The sequence below is a fragment of the Rhyacophila brunnea genome, unplaced genomic scaffold (genome assembly GCF_057557595.1).
Source record: "Rhyacophila brunnea isolate RB1 unplaced genomic scaffold, BYU_Rbru_1.0 scaffold_3, whole genome shotgun sequence".
Lineage (NCBI taxonomy): Eukaryota > Metazoa > Arthropoda > Insecta > Trichoptera > Rhyacophilidae > Rhyacophila > Rhyacophila brunnea.
Genome location: NW_028232965.1, coordinates 44,262,999 through 44,290,575, shown reverse-complemented (window position 1 = coordinate 44,290,575; position 27,577 = coordinate 44,262,999). Strand labels below are relative to the sequence as shown.

Below are 27,577 nucleotides of genomic sequence, written 5' to 3'. Positions count from 1 at the left end.
CTTCTAGGGATTCCAATCCCGGAATCCCGAGATATTTTCGATACCTATGAATCCCGGGATTAATAAACATAATCCTGAAACTTTCGGGATTGATTATTTTATCAATTTTTATGGAACATAAAATAAAAACGAAAATATAACAGAAAAAATACTTTAATAATAGATAACTACATCAGAAATAAACTGAGTTTGAATGAAGTTTGATTTACATCCATGTGTAAGTTGCCGATTCATTTTATTTTTTCACATAAATAAATGAAAGTGAGAAAGATTGGAAAAATACAATGCTTCGCACTATTAACGAAGTAATTCTACTATGATCTCATGCGTTTTATGGCAGTTTTATATTTGGCTGACTAATTAGATTTATGCAGCGGAAAGGCCATAAGTACACCATAATTTGCTTTACTATTTTAAATCTCGCTAAACCATTCATTAAGTCTTTACTGTCAGAAACGGCAATCTCATATTAAATTCACATTATTATTTATATTAAAATATTATTTACTCCATTAAACTTATGTATTTCCAAGATTGAACGTATACAATATTAACAATACATGTCTTAAATAGTATAAATTATACTAGATTTATTTTTGATGGATTTTATCAATGTTATTTGTAAATATAAAAATTTTATATTAACAATGGAAAAAAATGCCAATCTCGGGATTGTCATATTGTAATCCCGAAATCCCGGGATCAGAATTTTGGCTCAGGATTGGATTCCCTACTCCCTTCTTATCTAGTCGCAATTATTATACCCCATCTACTAATACAGTCCACTTCTTCTATTATCATTTTTCGATAACATATTAATTTTATAAGTCTTAGTATTTTAGGTATGCTAACATACTGTAGCTCAAACATTAGACGATATTTTATATTTAGCCACGAATTTTTTCCAACTTATACGCGGTGAAAATGAGAACTCTGCCATTCTTGGTAGTATAGACCTGTGTGTCCCTGATAAATCAGGAGAATCAGTTGTTAGTTATCCCAAGGTGCAGAACTAACCTGCCATTGGTAATGCCAATTGGGAGGCCAATAACTCTATTCAACCAAATAACTTCGGATATTGACATATTGCACCTGCGTGAGGATGAGTATAGGTGGGCATTGTTTTATAAATTCTTAAAATAGTCTTAGCTCGTTTAGTGTAATTTATTGTATCTAATTTATATGTTTTTTGTATTTACACTTTTCTACTGTTTAATAACTTTTATGAAATACTGTTTTTATTATATTTATTTGCTTCTAAATTTCATGTTGTGAACGTCTTAAATTAATAATTTGTAATGTTCACTATATGTAAAAGAAAAAAATTGAACTCTTCATTTAAGGCATACATTATTTTCCTTTTAATCTAATCAATATGTTTTATTAAAAATGTTAACTGTTAAAAGACAGGATCTCATCCATGAAATAGCTAAGGTTTACGTCGTGTTTAAATCATAACAGTTGACCCAGTTAATATAATGTTCAATATTTTTTTATAGTATCGTACGCTTCGTTAAAACTTAGCGTCCGATACAATGGGGTGAAAGTAGCTCAAACAACAGCTGGTTTAAGAACTATTTATAATAAAAAGTTTGTAAACGTATAGCCAAAAATGCAGCCATTGCCAACGTAGACAGTTTAAATGTCAAACACACCTGACGTCACAGAGAATAAAGAACCGAGCTCATACTTTTATGAGAAAACTTCGAAAGAATATTCGAGATAAAAATGTAATGTCTCTTAAAGTAAAGCCGAGGTTTATTGTCGTCTGAAAGCAGTTTTCTCGTGTTTTTTGTGTTGGCGGATGTGATAAAAATAAATTGATATGGCCACAATGCATTTCGCAGAATCTCCGGAGACAATAAAACGATTTATTATTTTTTTAACTAAATTCTATCAAAGTTTTGTACAACGGAATGTTTTCGTTGCACTTTTTGATAGTTTTATGGTTCAAAGATATCATCAATGAAATATCAACTGTTAATCCTTTGTCTGTGGAATATTAAAGACAATAAAATATTATTTATTAGTGTCAGAATATGTTTGTATGCATGATTTTTGAAGATACTTCATATAAATAATAATGTATGATCCTAAAATTTTAATGACATAATTTTATATTTGATTAATAAAACGTATCATTTATTTGGTATTCACTAGATTCATATATACCTAAGTATATTTTTATATGTGGTGTTATACCAGCCTACTAAGTGATATATACATTTTATAATTTATCATGCATCACCGACCACCGAATCAAGTAAACGTTATTTTTGAAGTTATACTTCTTTTGGCGCGTTTGGGATCAGAGCATTTCTTTGGCGTGTGACTTTTTTTCACACGAAAAAAACGCACTCGATTGGATTCGTACCACCGATTGTTCGGTTTCGCACTACCTTTACGCCACAGTATGATGCTAGAATCGTGACGATTATACAGTATAATATTATAGTTTAGAATTGTTCCGTTGCCATTTGCAATCCCTTACGAAAACAGACGATTAAACATCAGAGTGACAGTTGGTACTTTAAAAATAAAAATAACGAGAAACCATTATATAAGTTAGTAATATAAGTTAAAATGTATAGAAATAAACCAACGGCGTTCCAGTAAGCGGTCCTTTTTCTTGAGTGGGTAATTTAACACGATAATTAAGAGCTAGTCAAAGAATCTAGTATATCACAAGTTTTGTTTTTGTTTTCTTACGCCAAAGAAGTATAACTTCTAACGCGCGTACATATTAAGTACACACACCAATTTAAAAAAAATTCGAGTTTCTATCATTTAAAGACTGCATATAATTATTAGGTACCGTGCTCTTTTGACAACCACAGAGTTGATGTTATATTACAGATTTTTGTTTTTATGTGATTTGGGTATAAATCACTTACTCAACCTATTAGGCTTATATTTTGGGTTAAAATGCACATTGAACAAAACCACACGTCTTAAAATCTTAACTAGATACATATGTGTGTACTATTGAAGTATATAACGGGCTTTTAATTAATTTAGATAAAATCATTAAATCATGAGCTATTTTTATAGGTTTTACTATTATACAGTTATTTAATCATGATAAGCTTACGTTTAAAAAATATAACAATAACATGATTATTATTAAATTTTGTAATAAAAGTATTTAAAATAATAATATATATTATGTTATAGTATCTTCTGTATATGCGGAATCTATTTTCAACATAGAATAAGTCTAAAAATGGTCAAAAACCAAAAAAATTGTAATAAATATCCTCTATGTAATTTTACATATTATTATAGTGTGTTGATCTCCTAAATCTTCTAAAATTTACTAAAAGTATACAAAAAAAATGTTTAAAACCTGATAACGGACAAAATCCGTTTAATTAACATGGTAATTGTTCAAAAATGCTTACATTTTTTGCAATTAAAAATTGATCGGCTGATAAAAAAAGGCCATCATATTATAATTTGAAAATATAATACGACAAAAAAATGAAAGGACAGTTAAGATTAACCATTTATATTGTAACACATACGCCTTATTATTTTATTTCAAATATAGATTGTTGAAATATATTATATTCATTATGATATACCGATATTTTCATGAAAAGTTCTCAATTTAAATTAAAATCACTCTTGACAATGTTAAAAAAAGACTTAATATCATTGTTTAATGTTCAGTGTATCCATGTTTCTAACAGATAACTAATATTGTTTTCCGAGAGAATGTTGAGATTGCGTATTTTTATTATTATGAAATATAAATAAACATTCATTATATTCTTAATATGAACCCGGCTAAAAACGCTTGAGGGAAGTCAATTACATATAACGCATAAATAATAATATTGTTATACATTTGTAGCTATAAAATATTTCATGGATAAATGTAAACAAAGAGTTTTTACAAAAGTCGAAATTTGCGAGATGCGAGATAATGAGCATTTTGTGAATAGCGGAACGTGAAAAGTAATTATAGAAAACAATGGAGGCGAGATGAAACATAAAAGACAATCACGATTCCCGAAATCAACCCTCCGGATGCTCTGAGCGGAAAACTTTTGATTGATTGAGAGCACTTGAAGGGAAGAGAAAGGTTTGATAAATGTTCGAATCGATTAATTTTCCAAATTCACTCTAAATCTAATTGAAAAAGATCCTTTTTAATTATGCCACGCATATTATAGTATTAAAGAAAAATAAACCTACCTATTGATTGATTGAGTTACTTTTATATACATAGTAGGGTTACTGCCAAAAGTCTAGAAATCATGTTATGGAGTAATTGAAATTTGTAAGTTTGATATACCCTATAAAATCAGACATAATATTTACTAATTTATGTGCGCTTTATGCGCATGTTCTATATATTATCGGACTACCTTGAATTTTTCTTTTTAGCATAGGTACATATTTATATATATACATATAAGCCGTTGTAAAATCTAAATATCTAAATTATCGACTTACCAACTTTTAGCAGCAACTCCCCCGATATATATTATGTGTATTGTATAACATTTCGACTTTTGAGTAGAAATATTATTAAAAAGTAGAATAGAAAAGAACTATCAAAGAATTAATTTTTGTTACGACATATTTCTCGCACCTACTTATAAATAAATTTACCATTTAATGTTAATTATAAAAAAATGTATAAATAATAAATTCTTACAAACACATAATATTTTTTTTATTATTAAGTATAGGAATCTATCCCATTTGTCGAAGAAATCGAAACCGATAAAATTTGCGTTTATATGAGACTTTCTGCCGTAAACAAAATTTGATATTATAAATACTCTGATTTGATTTGAAGTTCTTCCGGCGTCTTTATAGTCGTAACTATTTCTAAATTTATCTATTTCTGTTCAAACACGCGCGTTAACATAAATTTACTCCCTAATTTAATTATAGTTTATCAATTTATGGCTACAGCCGTATGTTGTAGCTTAACCACTGGGGAATGCCAAAAGAAATGGCGTATTTCAAAAAAACACTACCTTATTCTTAGGTCAATAATTATTATAAAGCAATCATTATTCGTAGGATGTTTATCACACTTAAATGGTCAAAAACATAGCTTATAATGAGTATCTTTAGAATTATCTGCAAATGTGTTAATCTTGCCGATTTTTGAATAATAAAATGCCTAATTCTTGTCAAATTTGGGATCACAGAGATTATCAATATATTTTTTTATCGTGAATATTTTACAAAAATTATCTCGTCATAAATTATACTAATAGTTTTAAAAATGCGTTTAAAAATAATAAATGTAAAAAATCTTAACACCACTGCACATTTATGTACCGAAATATGACTATATTCTAAAACATTAGAGCGAGAGGTTTAAAAGAATACTATTTTATGTATCAAAAATACTTTATGCAGTCATCAAATATTTAAAATAAATATGACAGATAATAAGGCTTCAAAATTATATAAATAGGTTATCTACAACGTTTAAGGAGTGTCCAGGATCATGGTTTGAAAATACAATAAAAACTCAATTTTGACCTACGACGAGCATGTCCCCCCTTAAGTAAATTATTATAAAAAAATGTAATATGAATAGTTTTATTTTTTGTTATACCCATACATAACTCAATGTTTAAAAGTTGAAAAATGTTCCAAATGGTTATACAATGACAGACAAAATTTTTTTTGTCCCTTCCCAAAAAGATCATATGGGCCTCCACAGATTGTAGGTGCGTGTTAATAGATTTTCGTTTTTACAACAAATCAATATACTTAAGTCACTATCTAAATTTATTAATTCCATACTTTGACTCCAAAAAGACATGAAAAAAAATAAAATATATGAATTTGCCAGACCCATGATTAAAACTTGGGACCCACGACATTATAAGCCGATGCGGGTAACTAGAAATCATAAAATACATTATTTTGAAAAACTTCAGAAACACACGTAGGTACCTACATATCATTTTTTTTTATAAAATAAGAAATCACCATCAAATTTGTTTACACGTTTAAATAGCAAATTGAAGTATTAGAATTATAATTATTTTTTTCTATACCTAAGTACATTTTTGTATACGCATCAAAAATAATTACAAGATATAAATAACTTTTTATATACAATGTTTTTAAATTTTCCGTTGAATCATATTATAAACTTGACTTGACTAGTTTAAACGATCAAAAAACATTGTACTTGATAGAAACAATACTGAAATGTCATTTTGACATTTCATATTGAGTTCCATAGTAACGCACGTATATATTAATAATTTAGTTGCTAGGACCCCAGATCCCTAGCAATCAATAATAATGGATTGGATTACGGATTTCTTCTGAAATAACTTTTCATACAAAACAGAATTAACTGAAAATGAATTAAATTCTACTTAAAGATGGCTAAAAGTATTAAAAATGCATTGGCATCGTGTGATATATTCTAAAAGTTTCAAATGTCTAGCTAGTCGGGAAGTTAGTTAAAAATCGATTGGAAGATTTGTACTGTATAAACAACCACCGGACAAATAAGAATACGACCGAATAAAAACGTAAAATAATAAATAGATTATCAACGGTAAAACTATTATTTACGAATATTAACTATATATGATTTTTATTGTTAATTTAAAGTTTAAAATAATGTTATTTGTTAAAATTTTCTTTACTAAATAATCTATATAAATCTATCCACAATATTAATTATGGACGTCTTTTTGAAGCCGTACTGTAAAACAAAAATCAGACAAAAAAAAAATTCTTTTTTTCAAAAGTTGTGTTTATATTATGATAATTTATCTGACATGATGCAAAATAATAATTCGGAATGTTTCAGTTACAAATCTGCATTTTGTAAAAAAAAATACGTGTTTCGTTAGTTGTAATAAATGAAAAAAAACTACCGATGTACATCATAGTAGTAGTATATATATATATATATTCAATTATATTCCTTGAATCCACGAATAAATAATATTTGCTTACATTTTGAGAAAGCTTTTAAACATATAAAATAGGTATAGGTACATATCAACAGCAATCGATTAACGTCAAACAAAATATGAAACATGTCATTTGCCAGACGGAGTAATATGATTTTTGTTTGATTGATCACGGACACCAAACAAATCCTATATAATATTATAACTATTATTTACCTCTATTTGATTAAATAGTAAACTGAATCACTATAATGTTTGAAACACAAATAACTTCGACAGAACTGTAACAAATATACATTTGTAATCAATTATAAATTGAAACAATAAATTCTGGGTAGTGTTGATAGATATGATAAAAGCCTGAAAACGTTTGAAAATAAAAACTAAGAGATAATTTTAATATTTGTGTTACTACCTATTAGTAATAATTATTTAAAGTATACAATACGTAATTGAGTTAATAATACATCTATTTTTTTATTCAACAAAAAAATAATATGCAAGAATTGAGAATGTAATATACAAAATTCGAACACCTCAGAAATATAACTATGAGAAAACTTATTTTTTAAAATATTAATGCCGGAATTATATATGTTCAAAAACGAATGTTCGTAAATCCTGTGTACCTATTATTCACTGAACGAAGAAATAGTTACATTTAAAATGACTATCAAACGCATGTACGTTAAAACTTAATTTTGAAGGGACAGAAATAGTGTAAAGAATAAAAAAATACCTGCATCCAATAGGAAGAGAGGGTCCACTTCACCTGATGATAAAACTGTTAACCGTTTTAACAATTAATATCCACATATCATATATAACTGTAGCTGTCAGTATATTATTGATCAAATATCTATTTTTAATGTATCAAATTATTTGACCGCAATAATAATTTCTCAGCGACTCATATAACGGTAAACAAGTTTACTGTTTAGCTGGATCAGCAGATTGATTGGCGATATGAAATACGGTATCGCAATGGAAAATTAGTCTAATAATTCTTTCCCATACACAAGTGGACATGGACCTCTCCTGATGGCAAACACCATAATCAAATTGATCATGTACTGATCGACAAAAGAAGTGTCTCTAGTGTAACAAAGGTACGAAGCTATAGAGGCGCCAATTGTGAGTCTGACCATTATCTACTGTGCATGTCTTATAGATGCCGTCTAACATGTAGAAAAAAAGACAAGCACCAACGAGCACCACAAATAAATATCGACAGCCTTGAAGACCCAGAAGTTATATGCCAATATCAGGACTCTCTAACCGACAACCTTCCTGAATCTGATGCAGCAATCTCCACTGAAGATGCCTGGAACAACATCAAAAATGCTATCGCACTCTCAGCTGAAAAGAGTATAGGCAGTAGCCCTAGAAGAACCAGAAGTAACTGGTTTGATGAAGACTGCTCAGCAGCCATACAGAAAAGAAATGAAGATAGACGAATATATTTAGAGAGACCAACGAGAGAGAAAAGAGCTAAGTACGAGCAGTCGCGAAGAGAGGCCAACAAGACTATAACAACAAAGAAGCGAGCATACCTAAACGCAACAGTGCTTAAAATGGAAAACGACTTTAGGAATAACAGATCGAGAGACGCATACAAAGGGGTTAACTTTTTCAAAAAAGGAATTATACCCACCACCAGCCTATGCCGGACGAAAACGGGAGAGATTATAGGTGATGAAGAAGGAATTAAACGAAGATGGATGGAATTCTTCAAGGAACTTCTGAACCCTAACTTACAGGATGAAAATACTCTACCGGATCCGCGACTACAGCACCAGTGCAACGAACCATGCATCTCTCCACCCACGCTTAGTGAAACCGAAAGAGCTATTATGACACTAAAGATTCATAAAGCACCAGGAGCCAATAACATCCCTGCAGAACTTCTAAAGTATGGTGGACACCGATTAATAGCAGCAGTGCATGAGTTAATGCTTAAAATCTGGGAGTCCGAAAGCATTCCAGCGGATTGGCAGATCAGCGTTATCTGTCCAATATATAAAAAAGGAGACAGACTGCGATGTGAAAATTTTAGAGGGATATCACTCCTGAGCACAAGTTATAAGGTATTCACAATGATCCTGAAGACAAAACTGGAAGGTTACGCGGAAAACATAGTAAGTGAATATCAAGCTGGCTTCAGGGCAGGAAGGTCTACAACGGATCAGCTCTTCACAGTTCGCCAAATACTGAAAAAATGCTGGGAATTCGATGTGGACATTTATCAGCTCTTTATTAATTTTAAGCAGGCATATGACAGCATCGACCGGGAAAAACTATTCACTGTCCTTCTGGACTTTGAAATCCTACCAAAACTAGTCAGGCTTGTTAGATTCACACTGCAGAATACACTCTCCCAGGTGAAGGTGAATGGCCAACGGACGGAGGGCTTTGAAGTATCTCGGGGTCTTAAGCAAGGAGACGGATTGGCTCCCATGCTGTTCAACTTAGCCCTCCGCTATCAGAAAGTCTCAAGTGAACAGGAGCGGCACTTTATTAAGCAGACCGAGCCAATTGGTTGGCTACGCAGACGACCTCAACATGATGGGTAGATCCATACAAATCTTGAAGAAAGAATTTGACCACCTCCAAAGGGCCGCACTAGAGATTGGCTTAAGAGTAAATGAAAACAAAACTAAAGTCATGGTACAAAGCCGACAAAATCAGAGTAGGCTGGGCCAAAGTTCCAGTTTTGGAAACCATCAATTTGAGGTTGTCAACCGGTTCACATACCTGGGTTCCAATATTACAAAAGAGAACGAGGAACTGGAAGAAATAAAAGCCCGAATAACCGCTGCAAATAAATCGTACTTCTCATTGCTGCCTATATTCAAATCCAGAAATGTCCACAGAAAAACTAAGACGCGGCTCTATAAAACCGTCATACGCACAGTCGTTGCATACGGGTGCGAGTCATGGACGCTAAATGTGAAAGCAGCTGAAATGGTGGATTGCTTTGAGAGAAAGTTCCTTAGGCGGATATACGGACCCATGAATGATGGTGAGGAGTAGAGAATTAGGTACAACACGGAACTATACCGCTTATACCAAGATTCAAAACTCTCCAACTTCATAAAACTCCAGAGGCTAAACTGGGCAGGCCATGTCCAGCGCATGCCTGAGTCTCGGATACCGAAGAAGATCCTCGAAGGAAACCCAGGAGGGAAAAGGCCAGTGGAAAAGCCACGCACACGATGGGGTGATAATGTTACAAAAGATGCCAACCAGATACTAAAAATCGTGCGAAAGACGTGCGGAGGACCGTTCCGGCTGGAGGACAGCGGTGAAGGAGGCCAGGGCTCGACTTGAGCTGTAGCGCCATCGAAGAAGAAGAAGAAGAATTCTTTCCCATAGTATCATATTATATTATGACTGTAATAATAAATAAAATTCACAGCTACTCGTATTTAAACCGCTAACTCGTTCAATATAATTATGTACTGGAATACAATGTTTAGGTATTACTTTTGACTGTATAAATTACGAATACTGATTTATCAAAATGTTACTTGAATCTAAGTACCTGGCTCGTAACTATCTCAGTACGTAATATGTACTGTCATTATATTTTATACTATCGTACTGACTGTTACGCTGCAAATAAAACGTGCTCCTGCATACATCTTCGAATTCTTCATCATCATCCTCAACACCATAACCGACACATCAAACACCACAGTGGTGACACCTACAGAACCATGGATTATGAACGAAGGATTAGGAATCCAAAAAAGCTTTCTTTGGGACTATATATCTTAAAACAAACTACTATAACTATAACTTACAATATTGTGAACGTCAAGATAATTCAACATATGATATTGTAGACATTTCAAAGCAAGTGAGCTCAGAAAGCGAAGAGCGCTATAGTATTTTAGATATTATGAGATGCGTGATGAATAACACCATAATTACCACCACCTGAAACACACATCAGATGGCTCTCAGTCCAGTGCATAAGGCACTGGCTTTTCACCCGTAGCCTCTAGGTTTGATAACCAATGAGGTCACGGACACAGTATATTCATATGAAGTCCGGGTATTTGCGAGTGTTTTATTTCTAATATTAATAATGTTACTCTAGTATTAAAAAGAATATACGTATATCAGTGGCGAAGGGTGGAGGTAGGCTGTTAAGAGCCACCATAAATAGTACATTAAACACATTAAACTTTCTCATTGTTTTCATTGAAATAAGACTACAATTTACAGATGGTCTGGGTTAGTTTTTGAAATTCAATTAAACTCTGTGAAAACCAAGCCATCATACCTATATAATAGTAAAAAAATATTTATCTATCTATAAAATATCTAAAATTTTACAATCAAATCATACATAGCTTTGGATATTTTATGGAAAGAATAATATTTTTTATCTATTATAGTTTGGTTTAGGCAGGGCTTAATGAATTTAAAAAAATGAACCAACAATATGTGTAATGTGTATACTTAATCCAACGAAAGCAAATAAGTATGAATGAAAAAGTGTGCAAAATTTTGTCATATCGCACATTGAGATCTATAGGGTCATAACTGCAAATAACATGATCTTGAGTAAGTTGAGTTTGAATGTTAAATAATTAACTACAATTTAATTAATTGCAGTAGACAGCTGAAAAATACGGCGGTCTAGCACAATAAATATTGTGCCAAAGATAAAATATTTTTTAGGAGAAAAGGGCCTCATGCAAGATAATGCCTCTATATAGCTCTAAATTAAAATTTTAAATATAAAATAACCATGGACACAATAATTGTGTAGGAGGCCACTGCTTTCAAGTAGCAGTTAATGCCATATAGCATTAAAAATATATTTTGTTTCTATCGAACTGCATTCATAAGTAATTTTTGGGTTTTTCGCAGTTATGTCCCTATATATATTAGTGTGCGATATCAACCAAAGTATGCCAAAATTATTATGGTTTGGTTGATTGATTGATTTTTAAAAACTAACCATCACCATCTGTAAATTGTAGTCTTTGTTCAATACAAACAAATACATATGACTAACAAAGTTTATTGTGCACTATTTATGGCGCATCTTAACAGCCTACGTCCACCCTTCACTATTGGTGTATATAATATATATATATATCTTTTATGTATTATAGATGTGAAAATTGAACCAAGTAGAAGGCGAATATCGTGGATTAGAAAATCTAAATAGGTACGTAATTTCATAAGAATACCGCCATTGTTCTAAACAGCGGCTTTAAAGGTGGATAAAACTTTGATGATTACTAACCCTTGCTGAAGAGATGATACTCAAATAAGAAGAAGAAATGTATAATAATGTTATCTAGTAATCGACTGCGACATTTTTTTTTAAATAATTTATATTAGTAATTTCCAATGTGACCTTTCGAGATATAATACTGATAATCGATTTACTATCAGTTCCACATGTTGGATAAAAGAATAAAAACTTTTTGAGGTCGTCCATTTTATTTGTTTAGTGTGAACCAAAGCGTCACGTATCACGGAATTGTCACGGATCGAGTTATTAGTTTTTGTGGTTTGGAGATAATCAGTTTCACTGATATATTTTTTGTACACAGAAAGCCACGAAATTCGTTCAATAAACAATTGATATAGTTTTTATAATATAATTAGTTTTTTTTGTAAGTCTTTATTTCGTTTATAATTAAAGCGCACTTCATTGGATACATACATAATTTAAAAACATCTCATGCATATACACACTAGAAAAAATCATCTTGTATTACTAAAGTAGTTAAGGAATTAATTGATACCTACCTTAATTTAATATACTAAAACCGATAATCAACATTATAACGCAATTCGACAGGTATTAGTTAAAATTGTTGTGATTCAATAAGATTCCCGTAGCTTAATTGGAAAAGCATACTGGCGCGAATTCAGCAGATACGGGTTCAAGTCCCGTCGGGTGTCGTATTTTTTTCTACAACATATTTTTTTCTAGTGGGCATATGCATAAGATGTTTTCAAATTATGTATATAGATGTTACATTCTGGAATCTTGTGTCTTATTCATTGAATAAAAGAAATAGTTTATTAAAACATACAGTTGTAGCAAATTTGTATGATTGACATTTGAATTTGAATTTAGTAAAACATATTTTTTAAAAGTATATCAAATAAATTTAAACTATAAAATATAATATAGCCGCATTTATATTTATCAACTAAGCTCAAGTACCAGAACGTGTAGTTTTAACTTGAGATTGTATATTTTTAAGATCACCATTTTAGTAAAATTGAAAGATGGCTTTTCAGTGGATATTAAAATATCAAAAAAAACTGTAGTTCCTACGTATTCACTTTACCAAGTGCGTTCTTATCTATATATATTAAAAAATATATATTTAAATTCTATTGTATTATTAGTAGGTATGCACTATAAATTTGAAAACACAATTACATGTAAATGTAAGTATCTAAACGAATGCGTTAAATTCTAAAAAATATATAAAGAAACACACATTAACATAAAAAATATTTATAGAATGTTTTATTTTATTAGTAGGTGCCAGTTGGAGGTAGGCTGTAAAGATCTGACATAAATAGTGCATTTAATAAACTTTATCAACCATTGAATTAAACTATTGAATTAAAAATACAATCTGCGGACGGCGCTGGTTAGTTTTTAAAATTCAATTAAACCCTGCTGAAATCAAACCACAATAGTTTAGGTATGCTTTGGATGATGCGACAAAAATAGTGTACACTTTTTCAGACACACATATATTTTGTTTTCGTTGAATTAATAATATATAAATATTACAGATGGCGTTGGTTAGTTTTTTGAAATTCATTATTAACCCCCGAACCTGAACCCCTAGACCAAACTGTAAAATTTAAAAAAATATTTTGATATCCATAATATCTAAAAATTATGCATGGTTTAATGGCATAATTTTAGTTAGGTACTTTTTTATAGGTAAACGAATATTTTATTTTTACTATTATCTGCTATGTCTTGGATTAGTGAATTTTGAAAAACTAACAAAAACTATCTATACATTGTAGTATTAGTCAATTAATACAAATACGTTTGACGGTCAAAGTTTAGTGTGCATTATTTATGTCAGATCATAAAAGCTAACAACCACCCTTCGACACTGCTTTGTAGTAATAATTAACTACTCCACTCGTCTAATTTGTAATTTGAAAAAAATGTGAGATTGGCTTAATATCATAATAATAGCCTACCTCCACCCTTCACTACTGGTAGGTTAATACATATTTAGGTAGGTTCGTTAAATTTGTTCTCTTTCAACAAACAAAAACGGATTATATATAATGTTAACTTTAATATTATCTAATCTGCATGTATAAGCATAGGTACATACATATATAATAATTAAATAAATAATGGCTTAGGTACAACTTCCTGTAAAATGTATGTAAGGGAAAGTTTTATACATGTTAAGGTGACAGTGTATTAATAAATATTAAATAAATCTTACCTGTGTGTGCGAATAAAACATGGAGAAATTAGAGACGATGACAGGAACAGGAAGCGCTATGGTGAGTACCCCAGCGAGGGCGCAGAGGGCCCCAACGAACATGCCGACGTAGGTTTTTGGTGCCATGTCCCCGTAGCCCACCGTTGTCATGGTGACGATGGCCCACCACAGGCCCAGAGGGATGCTCTTGAACTGATTGTCAGGGTTATCCTGCGGGAGAAGGATCGATCTTTCAATTATGACACATCGGGTGTGGGAATAATACAATAATGGAATTACATATGGAGGGCCCCACGGTTGGGTGCCAGTTAAAAAGGTTTTTCGTTTCAACACTCTAAGAGTGTTAAGCCGAAAAGCCTTAACGTATAATTTTCAACATTACAGAATAGAAAAATGAATTATTAATTTCATACTATCTACTGACTTTTTACTATCGCCATATTAAAAAAGTTGTAACTTCGTATCTTTTACTGACGGGACTTTTGGGACGCTCGAAATGAAATTATAAACAATATAAAACAAAAAGTAACTCATTTTAGCCAAAATGTCCCTTACGCTTTTTTACGTAGTAAAGTCTAATCTATCCAACATATAATACTATGTTTGACAATTTACACATTTTAATCCGGTAAAATGATTTACGTAAAATTACCTGAATATCAGAGAGATGAATATGATTTAATATACACAAGAGGATATCATTATAATTTTGTATTTGAATTAATTATTATTGATTAATTTAATAAAACGCAAAATTTATTTATTAAAAGTAGAATAACTACCAAAAAAAATTGTGTTTTTATTAAATTAATCAATAATACAATGCAGTTCCACCATGAATTGACAGTTAATACAATAAAAGAAATTATTTGAATTAAAATATCACATTGATAATGATAACATTAATAACTTAACTAATATATCATTACTATTATAAAAATTATATAAGTATTATACTTATATATATTTAATTTAATGAAACGCAAATTTTTTTAGTAATTATTAAATAATGTCCCTCTGCGGCAGACGAAACCGGTCCAGATTTATTTATGTAAAGTGGAATAAATATTAAAATATTTTGGCGGTTTATTAAATTAAATCAATAATACAATGCATTTCCATCGTGAATTGACAGTTAACACAATAAAGAAAACTTACTAATTGGCATACTGTCATCACAAACCGAGTGGTAATGATATTTTGTTTTCATAATGACTTCTTTTCATAGATAAGGCTTGTTTTATTTAAATTAGTAATACTTAGTTAAGTAGTAAACATAATAATATAGTAGAATATAATAAAAAAATATACTAACTTATGTAATTATTATGATAAGATGAATATCAACGATATTGCAATGTGACAATGACGTATGTATGATGGTTATTATTATACATTAGTTATACATAATATAATTAATTATATCACACAACTTATAAACTTATTCTGTAAACATGGTTATACATAGTTATTTATTTAAGTTCACCATGTATTTTCAGATAAATTGAGTATTTCATGAAATATATTTGTTTAATACTTATTTTATAATTAATTAAAAATAATATAAGTATTGTTATGAAATAAGCACCTTTGCTACACATGTACAATTAGGTTACATGTAGGTTGTAAGTATGCAGTTCATCGTGGAATACATTTGTACGTATCTTACAAAATGCGACGATAGTTTGCAAATAGTACTGTTCCAATTAGATTAACCCTAACCTAACCTAACCTAGTAAAGACATCTCATAAAATTCACCACATCTTGTAGCACGGTGAAATGTTCAATGAAGAACTCGTCATTTGATTAAATGTTGCACGAACTCATGTTTTACGTACTGCGGCGCACGAATGAGTATCCTGCGGTGAACTGTTTACGTACAAATTTCCGGATACGGTATAATTATTATGTTTGACTGTAAGTAATGAATCATCATAAGATTTTTTATTAATGCTTTTATAAAAATATTATTTCCATTATATTATTTTGCCGAAATTAATACACAAGGCACATAAAATTAATTTATCAGAAAACCACGTAAAAAAAATATATGATTGGATATGATAGAAAAACATATCGTTGGATGTAATAGGTAAAAATATTAGAAAAGAAGACAAATTTATTACAATAGAGTTTTCTCTTAAATATTTAGGAACGTGTGTCATCTCAATTTATATACATTTCATCTAGGTACCGCATACCAATATCATATTAATCATATTAGTACGACTGCTGAATAGGTTGCCATTATATCGTAATGTTAGGTATAAGAAAGTATTTACACACATTTATCTTACGTAGACAGTGTACAACATTAGAGTTATTATTATATTTAATGAAAAAGAAAGCAGAAGTGTATCTTTTCAAGAAATAGGTAGTAATAAATTATCTGGAAGAAAATTGATTTGTGGTACATACATATGTAAAGATTCTATTATTAAATTATTGTATACACAAATAAATTTAATACTAAAAGATATTCATAATTATTATATATGAAATTCAAATATAACTTCATGATAGAGATTCACCGAGATACCTGGAACCCACAGAACAGATAATAAATAGAATACCGATATGCTATATTCAATACGCCGCTCGCTGAAGCAGGGTTTTTGAATGTGTGAGTGTCCTACGAAAATGAAGCACGCATTATGCACGTGCAATAGTGTGTGTAATACACCAACATTAAATGAGCGTAAATGCATAAACCGAGAGCAGCTTTCAGTATTAGACGTACAACGTATTCTTGACACGTGTATAAGTTTAATCCGGATTCTTCCTTACTCGAGACGGTTACCTGCTATCGCCTTACCCGTTGGGTATTTCAGTTCCCATTATTTCTGAGTTCCCTGCTGGAACCCGATGTATTCATGATGGTTTTTCTCAATAGAAACAAATGTGATAGTTATTATGACTATAATGTTTGCGAATTCTTAAATAATAATAATAATAATGTAAATTATAGTTTAAAGCCTAATAATTTATTATTTTTGACAAAATAATGCGACTATATTATTTTATTTTTTATTTTTACGAGATATTATGTAGTAGTCGTAATTAATCTTTTTTTTTCATTACATTGATATATTATGTAAAATTATGCTGATATTATTAAATACGTTGGTCGATTTTATATAATCAAAAGACTGTTTTAAAATTTAAAAAAATGTATTTTTATCAAGTATAGTGAAGTAGGTAGCTAATTATTTATTTATACGGATTTTACGAATTGGCAGCCTCTTTTTCATTACAGCGCCAATGTCTTTCCTACGCAATAATAACAAAAATGTATATAAACAAAAAAAATATTTTTGTGTTTTACATTTTGAAATATCGACAGGTTTGCTCAGGTTTCAATTTTTAAAAACTTTATAATTTACTTTGAATTATAACTAAAAAGAAATCTCGTTTTTTATTGTATTTAATAGCTATTCTTTCTTATCTATGAATAAATGATTTTATTAAAAATGATATAAAATATAACGTAGGGAGAATTAAGACATGATAATAAATAATTAAAACGATTGGTTATTGAAAACTACAGGAAAAAAAGAAAACAACAACTTATTGTAAATTAACATAGTACCTTTACCGTTATATTTTAGTATAAAGAGATTAAAAATGTATTAAAAAATACTAAAATGATGACCGTACAATATCTAAATAAGCGTATGTAAACAGAAATGTCACGCTTTGGAACATCTGGTGAAAATGATTTACTGGACGAAGTGCGAATATTTTAAAAATGGTATTTCAAAGCTACATTATTTTTTTTGCGATTCACTAACATATATTATTTTCCAGTACTGTTTTAAAAACACAAAAATGCCTAGTACATATTTCATTAAGAGCGAATAATTTTCAACTGTATGTGGAACGAAATAACGACCGCGTTGCCATTTGGAGAGCGATAGTCGAGGTGTCTGCACGTCGATTCGTTTTGTCATGGCGTCGGAAGAAAATATTCTTAAATCGTGTAAAGATGACTTAAAAACTTTACGTATGTGGTTAAAAAAGAAAACATGTCAATGAATATACTATTATTATTACGAATATAATAATAAACATAACATAGAAAGGACGCATGTTGAATTTTAATGACAAATTAGATTTCATTCGTCTCGCGTCATTTGCATAATCCGCGCATCGCCTAGTCACGATGCCTCAGCTGAGGTATAGCCTTAAGTATTTATTAGTTAATCTTAGTATATTTTCCCCCCAGAAATTGATAAGAATGAAATAAATCAATGCCGAACATCAGAGAGAATCAGTGAAGAGACATTTTATTATTTTAGGTATGTACCGGTTACTTTACAGAAAGCAACATAGAATAATATAATGCTTCATTAACTACTTACTATACAATGACAATTCAGATGCTTACAGAAACCTATTGTATTCAAATAAAATGTATTTTAATAAATAATTATTTATAATCTACTATTTACAATTATATATATATTAGATATACTAATAAATCATTTATAACAAAAGTGGTAGGTACATGAGTCTAGTAATGAATATAAGGTGGCTTGGGATTGAATCGTGTTGGCTGTGTGAACTACGCCTGATGGCTTTCCATTAATAATGTGTATTTGGATGAAGAAGTTTGACGCATATAAGGTTTTCCTTTTAATATACCTTATTTACACCCCTTATATATCGGTTGTTCAAATGTTTTACCTCGTAAAAATTAATTAATTTCGCTCATAGATACGGATATCAATAGAAGTGATTAAACTTGTGGTTAAAAAATCTTTAAAATTTTCAATGACATTTTGTATCGTTAGATTGTGTAATAAACTTTCTACGAAAACATTTTTTTTACCATGTAGCTTGATTTTCAAAAAAGCATAGTATCAAGTGACGCCCTATATTTTGTACGTTACAATAATAAAGCTTATTTTAATTCTGTCGTGTTGGAATAATAAACAAGATTGAAGTTGAAGACAGGTTTAGCATTATTTTAACTAAAGTGACACTTTGAGTAAATTATTTGCGTCATAGATAAATTCTCGTATATTTCACTGAAGTTAACAGAACGAGATTTACCTACGGTTTTCATATTATATTAATTACTAATTCATAATAATTTAACATTGACGTCAGAAATACTCTTAGATATGTTTTATTGAATTTAAAGCAGAAGAAAAATTAATACGAAATGAGAATAATTATTTATAATCAAAGCAAAAGTTATCTTTACGTAATATTAATATTTATGAAGTAGAAATTATAATGTTATGTTGATAGAATTTATATTTAATGTACCTGTAATAAATACGTAATAAATTTATTAAATCATTAAAATAAGGGTAGTGTGTACCTACTACCGATAAAAAATAGAGAAAGTGGTGATATGGTTCTATAAACATTGATTTCGTATACCGATTAACAATACTAAACTAAAAGAATTCAGTTGAAGATATTTCAATACAATATTATTAGACCGTTGCTAAATTTGATGCGCCTAATGTAATCAGATTTATTAAGACCCAACGCCTTCGATAGGCTGGCGATGTTGCACATAATAAATGAAAAAGCACTGGAAAAATACCTCACTTAGTGATCCAGAAAGAAACTGGATTGCGGGAAATGGTGAAAGTGGTTTGATTGAATATAACATTTATAAGGAGAATAGAGGATCCGGCAAAATAAACAAGTTTGTTGAGAGTAAAAAATTTAATGTGATTACTTAATTATTTTAAAATGTATAATTATAATATTCCACCACAATTGGATATTAATAAATTAGTTCCACGATGGAAACTGTCTCTAAAACTGTGGATGCATATTTATTTGATAAAAATTACATTATTTTCAATATGTGTAATTCAGAGAAAAAACCCAATGTAGGTAGGTGAGTGGCTTATAACGATTTCTTTTAATGTCGGCCAAAATAATCTCCACAGTAAAAACTCACTATTTTTTTTCATAAAAAAGAGCATGGTATAAGAGTATTATATATTATGTAATTCATTGAAATAAATTAGCATATTGTCACCAGATAGATAGACGTATCGTCGATAGGAATTGAAATACCGGTATTCCAGGATTTATCGATATAAAAATACTGGTTTTAAATATCCAACATTCCGGTATATTTATTATTAAAAATGCAGACACATTTACTTTTTGATAAACGAATTTGTTTGCAGTGTATTTGGAAAAATCAACAGTTCTATAATGTATCCCCTGCACATATTTCAAACGTCAACAGAATATTATTAAGATATATACTTAGACACATTTCATTCGCCAAAGAAAAGGATGTTATTTTTTAAATGTGTATTTGATGCAAAGTGTAAAAACTGTTAATAAAACCTCCATCCCGTGGAGACCTATAATGCATCGATTAGAAGGAAACCTGGTAATTTCATTTAATTTTGTACATACAAGACGTTAAAGAAAAGGAGATGGAACCTCAATAAATCAAAGTAAAGGTAAAATAGATCATATAATAAAATTTAGCTAGAGTTGATTTCGTATTACAGAAAGTATTTTTATACAATGGAGCATGGTTAAATAGAATTTTTAGATGAATGATCATTAATTTATAAACCGCAAACAATAATATTCCACGCAAACTGTAAAGTTGTATGGACAATTAGAATATAAATCCATATTTTTTTAACATGTCAACGTGCATATTAGTATATTATATTCTTCGAAGTAGGTACTGTAATACACCGATTAGAAGAAAACCTGGTGATCTCATTTAATTTTGTACATAAAAGACGTTAAAGAAAAGGAGATGGAACCTCAATGAATCAAAGTAAAGCTAAAATTGATTATATGATAAAATTTAGCTAGAGTTTTGTACTACAGAAAGTATTTTATACAAAGGAGCATGGTTACATAGAATCTTTAGATGAACGATCATTAATTTATAAACCGCAAACAATAATATTCCATGCAAACCGTAAAGTAAAGCTGTATGGATAATTAGGATATAAATCCATAATTTTTTAACATGCCAACGTGCATAATATTATACTCGTATTATATTCTACGATTGACATTAAGTAGGTATTGTAATACGCGAAGTTAATATGTTTTTTTTTTTGTTATAGCCACAAACTCTTTTTTATGCGCGGATATTATTATTCGAATGAATTAATGTTGCCCATTGCAAAAATATTTATTTTTCATAAACTATGATATAATATTTTATACATAGGTAATTTTTTTCGAATACAGTATGGAGAATTTTCTCGCATTTGAAAATCTATCAAAATTGTTTCGGAAATGGAAAGCTGGTTCGATTCAGATTGGAATTCATCTTTTTCAGATTCTGATTTCACGATAATATGATTCTATAGATAACTGTTTATTTTGCTATGAAAAAAGACGATTGGTATTGAACTATTTATGAGCGATGCTTAAACGGAAATCACGGCTTAATCCGGCAATATTTTGTGGGAAGATATTTTGACGCTCTTAGATTCAAGCGTATTTTTCAAAACAAAAGATAAAAAAAATGATAACGCCCACACAGAACACTCTTATTCTTGACAGAAGAATAATGTGAAACATTTTGCACGATATAAACTTTGAAACTTTTAAACGGCAGGTATTATTTTCACAACGTTTTAAAACCAGCGCAATATTTTTAATACCATGTAGATATTATACAGCTGTTTTCTGTTTCAATGTAAAGATATTGTTTAATATTTAATTTTATTAGTTTTTAATAACATGTATGGTTAGAATACGGTAGGTACTAAAAATAATAACTAGTAATATGAAAATAGTATTTAGAATTTGATTATTAATTTATAATACATATTATATTATATAGGTACTTTTTTCATAAAGCTTTATGTCATAATTGTGTCGACTATGATTATTTATGTACAATTAGCATAGAAAACACTCTCATCATTTTATGAAGACTAGATATTTTATGATATAGATATCTATAATTATCATTGATATTGTTATCACACTCATCACTTTAATGACTCAAAAGATATCTTTTAGAAATTTTCTAATATGTGACACTCCGTTATTATTATGTTGCCATTCATATAAAAACTAGAAAACATTAGCAATTATCCACTGAGTATTTCTTTATATTATGATAAGCTTGTACCATAATTAACCTGTTTGATTTTAGACCAATAATTATATCTAGTTAGTAGGATAAGAATATTAAATTAAAATCTAAGATTTTCCTACTACTATTTTATATAAATATATATTTATCTATGACCCACAGTGAGTGATAGATTTTGTTTCCAAGTTTTGTGTTTTTTTTTTAATGACTTCGGATGGTGAGTAATAAATAGCCTTATGGGCTAAGTAGATTAATAATAATCGTCTGTCATCCTGAAATAAGTGTGCTAAGATATATCTGCCTGAGAATGCCAAGATTACTGAAGCGGGAATGAAAATATAATATGATGTAACATGAAACTCAAGAATATGCACTCAAACAATAGACGATGAATATTTTATGGTAAAACGTCTGTCTTGTTTATGTTTTGTAAAATTAACAGAACTGTAATAATGAGTAAACTTGAGGATAGATTAAGTAAAGTTTTTGTCTTTTGGCTGAATATTATTTGACGTCTGTTAAAGTTAATGTGGTATAGTGTTTGGACGTGAGTGGCGTTATAAGAAGTAGTGGTTTCAAAATAACACAATAACGTCAAGAGTATTGAACACAAAACGTTTTGGAATTAATTATATATTTCAAGTAACAGACAATAAAATATTTTTATACCTCCTTTAATTTTTTTTTCAAAAAGAAACTTTGTAAATTCTAGGATTAATGATGGAATAGAATGGAGGGTGCTTTAAAGAAAATTACAATTTATCACCTAACGATAAATAAGTTTTAAATTACGGGCAATTAGGTGTAATCCCTAATGATTTTACTTAGATTTAAGTGATTAAAAACTACTTGAACGCAAAGTTGGCTCGTAATGTCGTTATGAAAACTTTAACACTGATCATTCTTATAAAATAAAAATAACAAAAGTTTTCCTTAAGAGTACTTGTACTAGAGATGTGTTAAATATAGATTTTAATTGTGCAGCTAAATTTTGTCTCTATATTTCAAAATCAGCCAAGTCCACCTTCTTTAGGTATTTTTGACTTTTTTGTGAATTGCTGAAGAACTACTGCTTTCTAACATTTCTGCATTATCAAAATATGGAATTTATTAATTTTAAATATTCTATACTCGAAATGATATAAACTTTTACCCTTGTGACTGTGTATTTGAGAAAAAAAAAGCTGTTTTTCTCCTATTCATCTATTATGGACTTGGCTGATTTTGAAATCTAGCGACACAATTATAAAAAAATGGATTAATATCGTTATCTTGATATATTATATTATTAGAATTGCAAATAAATATGAAGATGGAACTTTTATTAAGACCTTTCAAAATACCATATTTTTACTTCCAAAAGTAATAATATAATATGTCTTCAGAAAGATCTGAATTTTTTTAGAAAAAATCATCAAAGTTCAGAAAAGTTCATTATCAACTGGAACATCGAGGAACATTAACATGGAAGAGCACGGTCGCCTACTTAATGATTTTATCAGATGAATGACATTATGGACATATTATTAATGTTACACAATACGCAATGGCGGAATAAATGGTTCATAGATGCTGTGGAAGCAGAGCACCCCCAGAAATAATCGGTAAAAATGAAATAATATTATGTAGGTTATTCGTTGCGTAATCCTATAGAAAATTAAATTTGAGTTTACTTCTTCTAAACAAAAATTATTTAAATATTTTTAGAACATAGAAAAACCACCGATCTGTAATACAACAGAAAATACTTACGTTTAATATACTATGTATATGCCATTGGCCTAAACTTTAATAATTACAAACCGGAAATATAAAATTCAGTAGTACAATTATTGTTTTAATTAAAAGTCATTACAGACTACTGCTAGGGAGAAATATCAAATTATGCCTTTTGCCGATTTTTTAATTAATTTTTCGATCGATAGTCTTATCCAATTGTTAATTATTTACACATCATCATCATTAGCCGGGGTCAATCCACTATTGGATGAAGGCCTCCCCAAGCTTTCTCTAACCCTCCCGGTCCTGTGTCGTTCGCTGCCACGTATTTCCGCCGAACTTTACCAGTTCGTCAATCCAGCGGCTTTTAGGGCGACCCTGTGGCCGTTTCGTACCCCTTGGGTACCATTGGATGACGGCATTTGTCCAGCGGCCGTCCTTTCGGCGAGCAATGTGCCCCGCCCATCTCCATTTCAGCTGTTTGGCAACGTCTATTACATCGCGTACTCTTGTCTGCTTCCTAACCCATTCGTTTTTTTTATGGTCCTTTCGCGTGATGCCCAACATGCACCTCTCCATGCCTCGCTGTGTGACTCTTAGCCTTTGGACATCTCTCGTGTTGAGAGTCCACGTCTCGCAGCCATACGTGAGCACGGGTAGCACACATTGGTTGAACACCCTACGTTTAAGACATAATGGTAGGTCACTCTTGAAGATACTATTCAGACGTCCGAAAGCACTCAATCCCAGCTTTGTTATTCGAGCAATTTCATCGTGCATGCTTCTGTCTATGGACACCTGCTGTCCAAGATAGACGTAGCTGCTGACTTGCTCGAGTTGAGTGCCAGAAATACAGATAATCGTAGGGTCCGAAAAAAAGTTCCTTATCACTTTTGTTTTTACACATAATCATATATTTATATACGTATTTATTATTAACATTTTATGTAGATCAATAATATTTCAATCATGTTTGAAATGAGAGCCTCGCAATAAAAAAAGAGCTTTTATTTATTACTGCCCTTATTTATAACTTCGTCTCATATGAAAAAAAACTTTACGACACCGTTACTCCTGAAAACTCTCACTACATTCTTTCTAAATTACGTTTTAAATTTCAGAGACCTTTGTGTACGTAATGGCTATGAATTAAAATAAGAAGTGAATAATTAGGTGAATTAACTTTTCACAGCAGATGCTGTAAAAAAATGTTATCAAATTTGTTTTAATCTCAGACATTAATTTCGGAAGCAGCTCTTTTCAAGGTTTTGTCGTAAGCCGTTAATTATGTATTACACAATGAATTTAAGAAAAAAATACTAAATATCATTTAAACCAGCGTTTCCCAACCGTTGGTCCGTGGACCGGTACCAGTCCGCAGATATTGTTTTCTGCCGGCTCAAAAATAGTTGTCATCCATTTAAAAAAAAATCATTAAAATTATCGTCCAGATTTTTAACTAACTGCTATAACTAATAACTAATAATACCAGTAGTAATAAAAATGAAACAGAGCTACCGAATGGGTTTCAATGTAGTTTTTTTTCTCTCTGAAACATTACTGAAATCATAGTTATCAACTGTTGTAGCAAAGATGTAGGAGCGGATTTCTATCTATTTAAAAAAGTATATTTATTTTTCAAAATTATAGTAGATCTATAATTATTATATTTTTTTTTATTAATCGGTTTCTGATTAGAAAATGGATAAAATAACAATAGTTTGTATTTATTACACTGAATTCAAACATAAAAAATAGATGGTCTACTAACTCTACATACCACAAATGCTGCATAATAATAATACATACTAAGCAGATTGTAGCATATAAGTCTCAAATGATTTTTGACGGTAAATTTAAGTGTACTTATCTTATACTTATAGTATCAAGTTATTTTGATTAATTTCTACCTAAGTGTAAAGCATGTTGATTATTTTATTAAAATTTTGATGCAGTATTATTTTTACTACGATCGCCTGTGTTTTGTGGCTGTGTGCGCTGTCAGCAAGAAATCACAACCTGTACAAAATTGGCGGAACCGTTGAAGTATTTTGTAAAATTTCGAGGAACCCCTACTTTGCTGTACATGCATATTGAGAACCTGATGTGAAATTACAAAATATATAATATGTCAAGTAATATATAGAGACATAACTAAATAAATTACCGCCTTTGAGAATACTCTAAATAGTTTTTTTCTTTCTTTTTTTTTTTTGAAACTTGATATAAATTCATTGCCTAGATACTAAATGAAGATAGAACTGGTTATAGAAGATTAAAAGATTTTCTTAATTTATGCAGTCTTGCCATATACAAAAAATACATAATCCGAGACTCAAAGGCTCCGAAATGGCAGACTCTAAAGCGCTGATATTTTTACTGAAGATTCCTTAGCTAAAATTTAGATCAACGCAAAAAAATGCGTGCATTAATTCACGAGATGTGAACATTTAAAGTTTCTTATATACCTATTATTATTTACTGAGAGCGAAACAGTGTATTGGAATGAAATATTGTAGTCGTGTCTTCATTGTTTTATACTATTTTAATAATCGGCAACCTTGGTAACGAAACAACAAAATTGTCTATTTAAAAGACTAAAATAATGTCTTTGAAAAAAAGAATGTGATCTAACCAAGCAAATAATGAAAAATCATTATCTATAAAATATTAACACTCTGGAAAAGAGAATAAATTACCAAGTTCATTATTTTATTTTTCGTTGAATGTAAATAACTTAAAAAATATATGAAAAGTTGCGATATAGAACAGTAGAAATACACAACCGTCGAGATAAACTTAGTTCAAAGCTAAATAAAAATGCTAGTATCTAAGTATATAAATAATTGAAAGTCATCATGTCAAAATTAAAATGTCTATATTATATTATAGGCCGGTAGCCTACCGAAATTAAACTGAACAAGTAACTAAACCAATACTTTGCAATACATGTAATAATAATTACTTGCAAACTATTGGGTAGTTACTTAAATAGTAAAATTAATTTATACTCAAAGAATTCATGTCAATGGTATAGATGCTTTGACGTTTATTGTGTATTTAAGACTAATGGAATTAAAGGCAACAAAGTCACATTGGAGTTTGTTGCACAATTACCTCTAACAGCCAGATGTGTTTATTATTTTGTTATTATATTACAATGTATCATTTTAAAATAAAATTTAATTCTTTTTATAGATGGGTAAAATAGGATAGTATAGCGTCATCGACTTAAGAACACTGACGAAAAGAGGAGGGGAAGTATTAACTAGACAGGTCGTAAAAAATCTTGTTTATATTGTAGGTTCTTAAAAATAATAATTAAGAAATGATTGTTTTAATGTATTAAAAAAATCATTAACAATCTTGTGCTTTTTGGAAAGTTGATTCGACTCGTTTCTTTTCGTTT

General features: G+C 29.9%; 1 protein-coding gene across 2 annotated transcripts in view; it reads right to left on the bottom strand.

The window, feature by feature from the left end:
- The window catches only part of LOC147068399 (uncharacterized), a 394,033-nt gene that overhangs the window by 97,609 nt on the left and 268,847 nt on the right, over positions 1-27,577 (bottom strand). For both annotated transcript variants that reach the window (XM_085952496.1, XM_085952497.1), the window contains one exon: positions 14,387-14,596. In XM_085952496.1, coding sequence (XP_085808622.1) covers positions 14,387-14,596 — 210 coding nt within the window. The remainder of the gene's footprint in view (positions 1-14,386; positions 14,597-27,577) is intronic.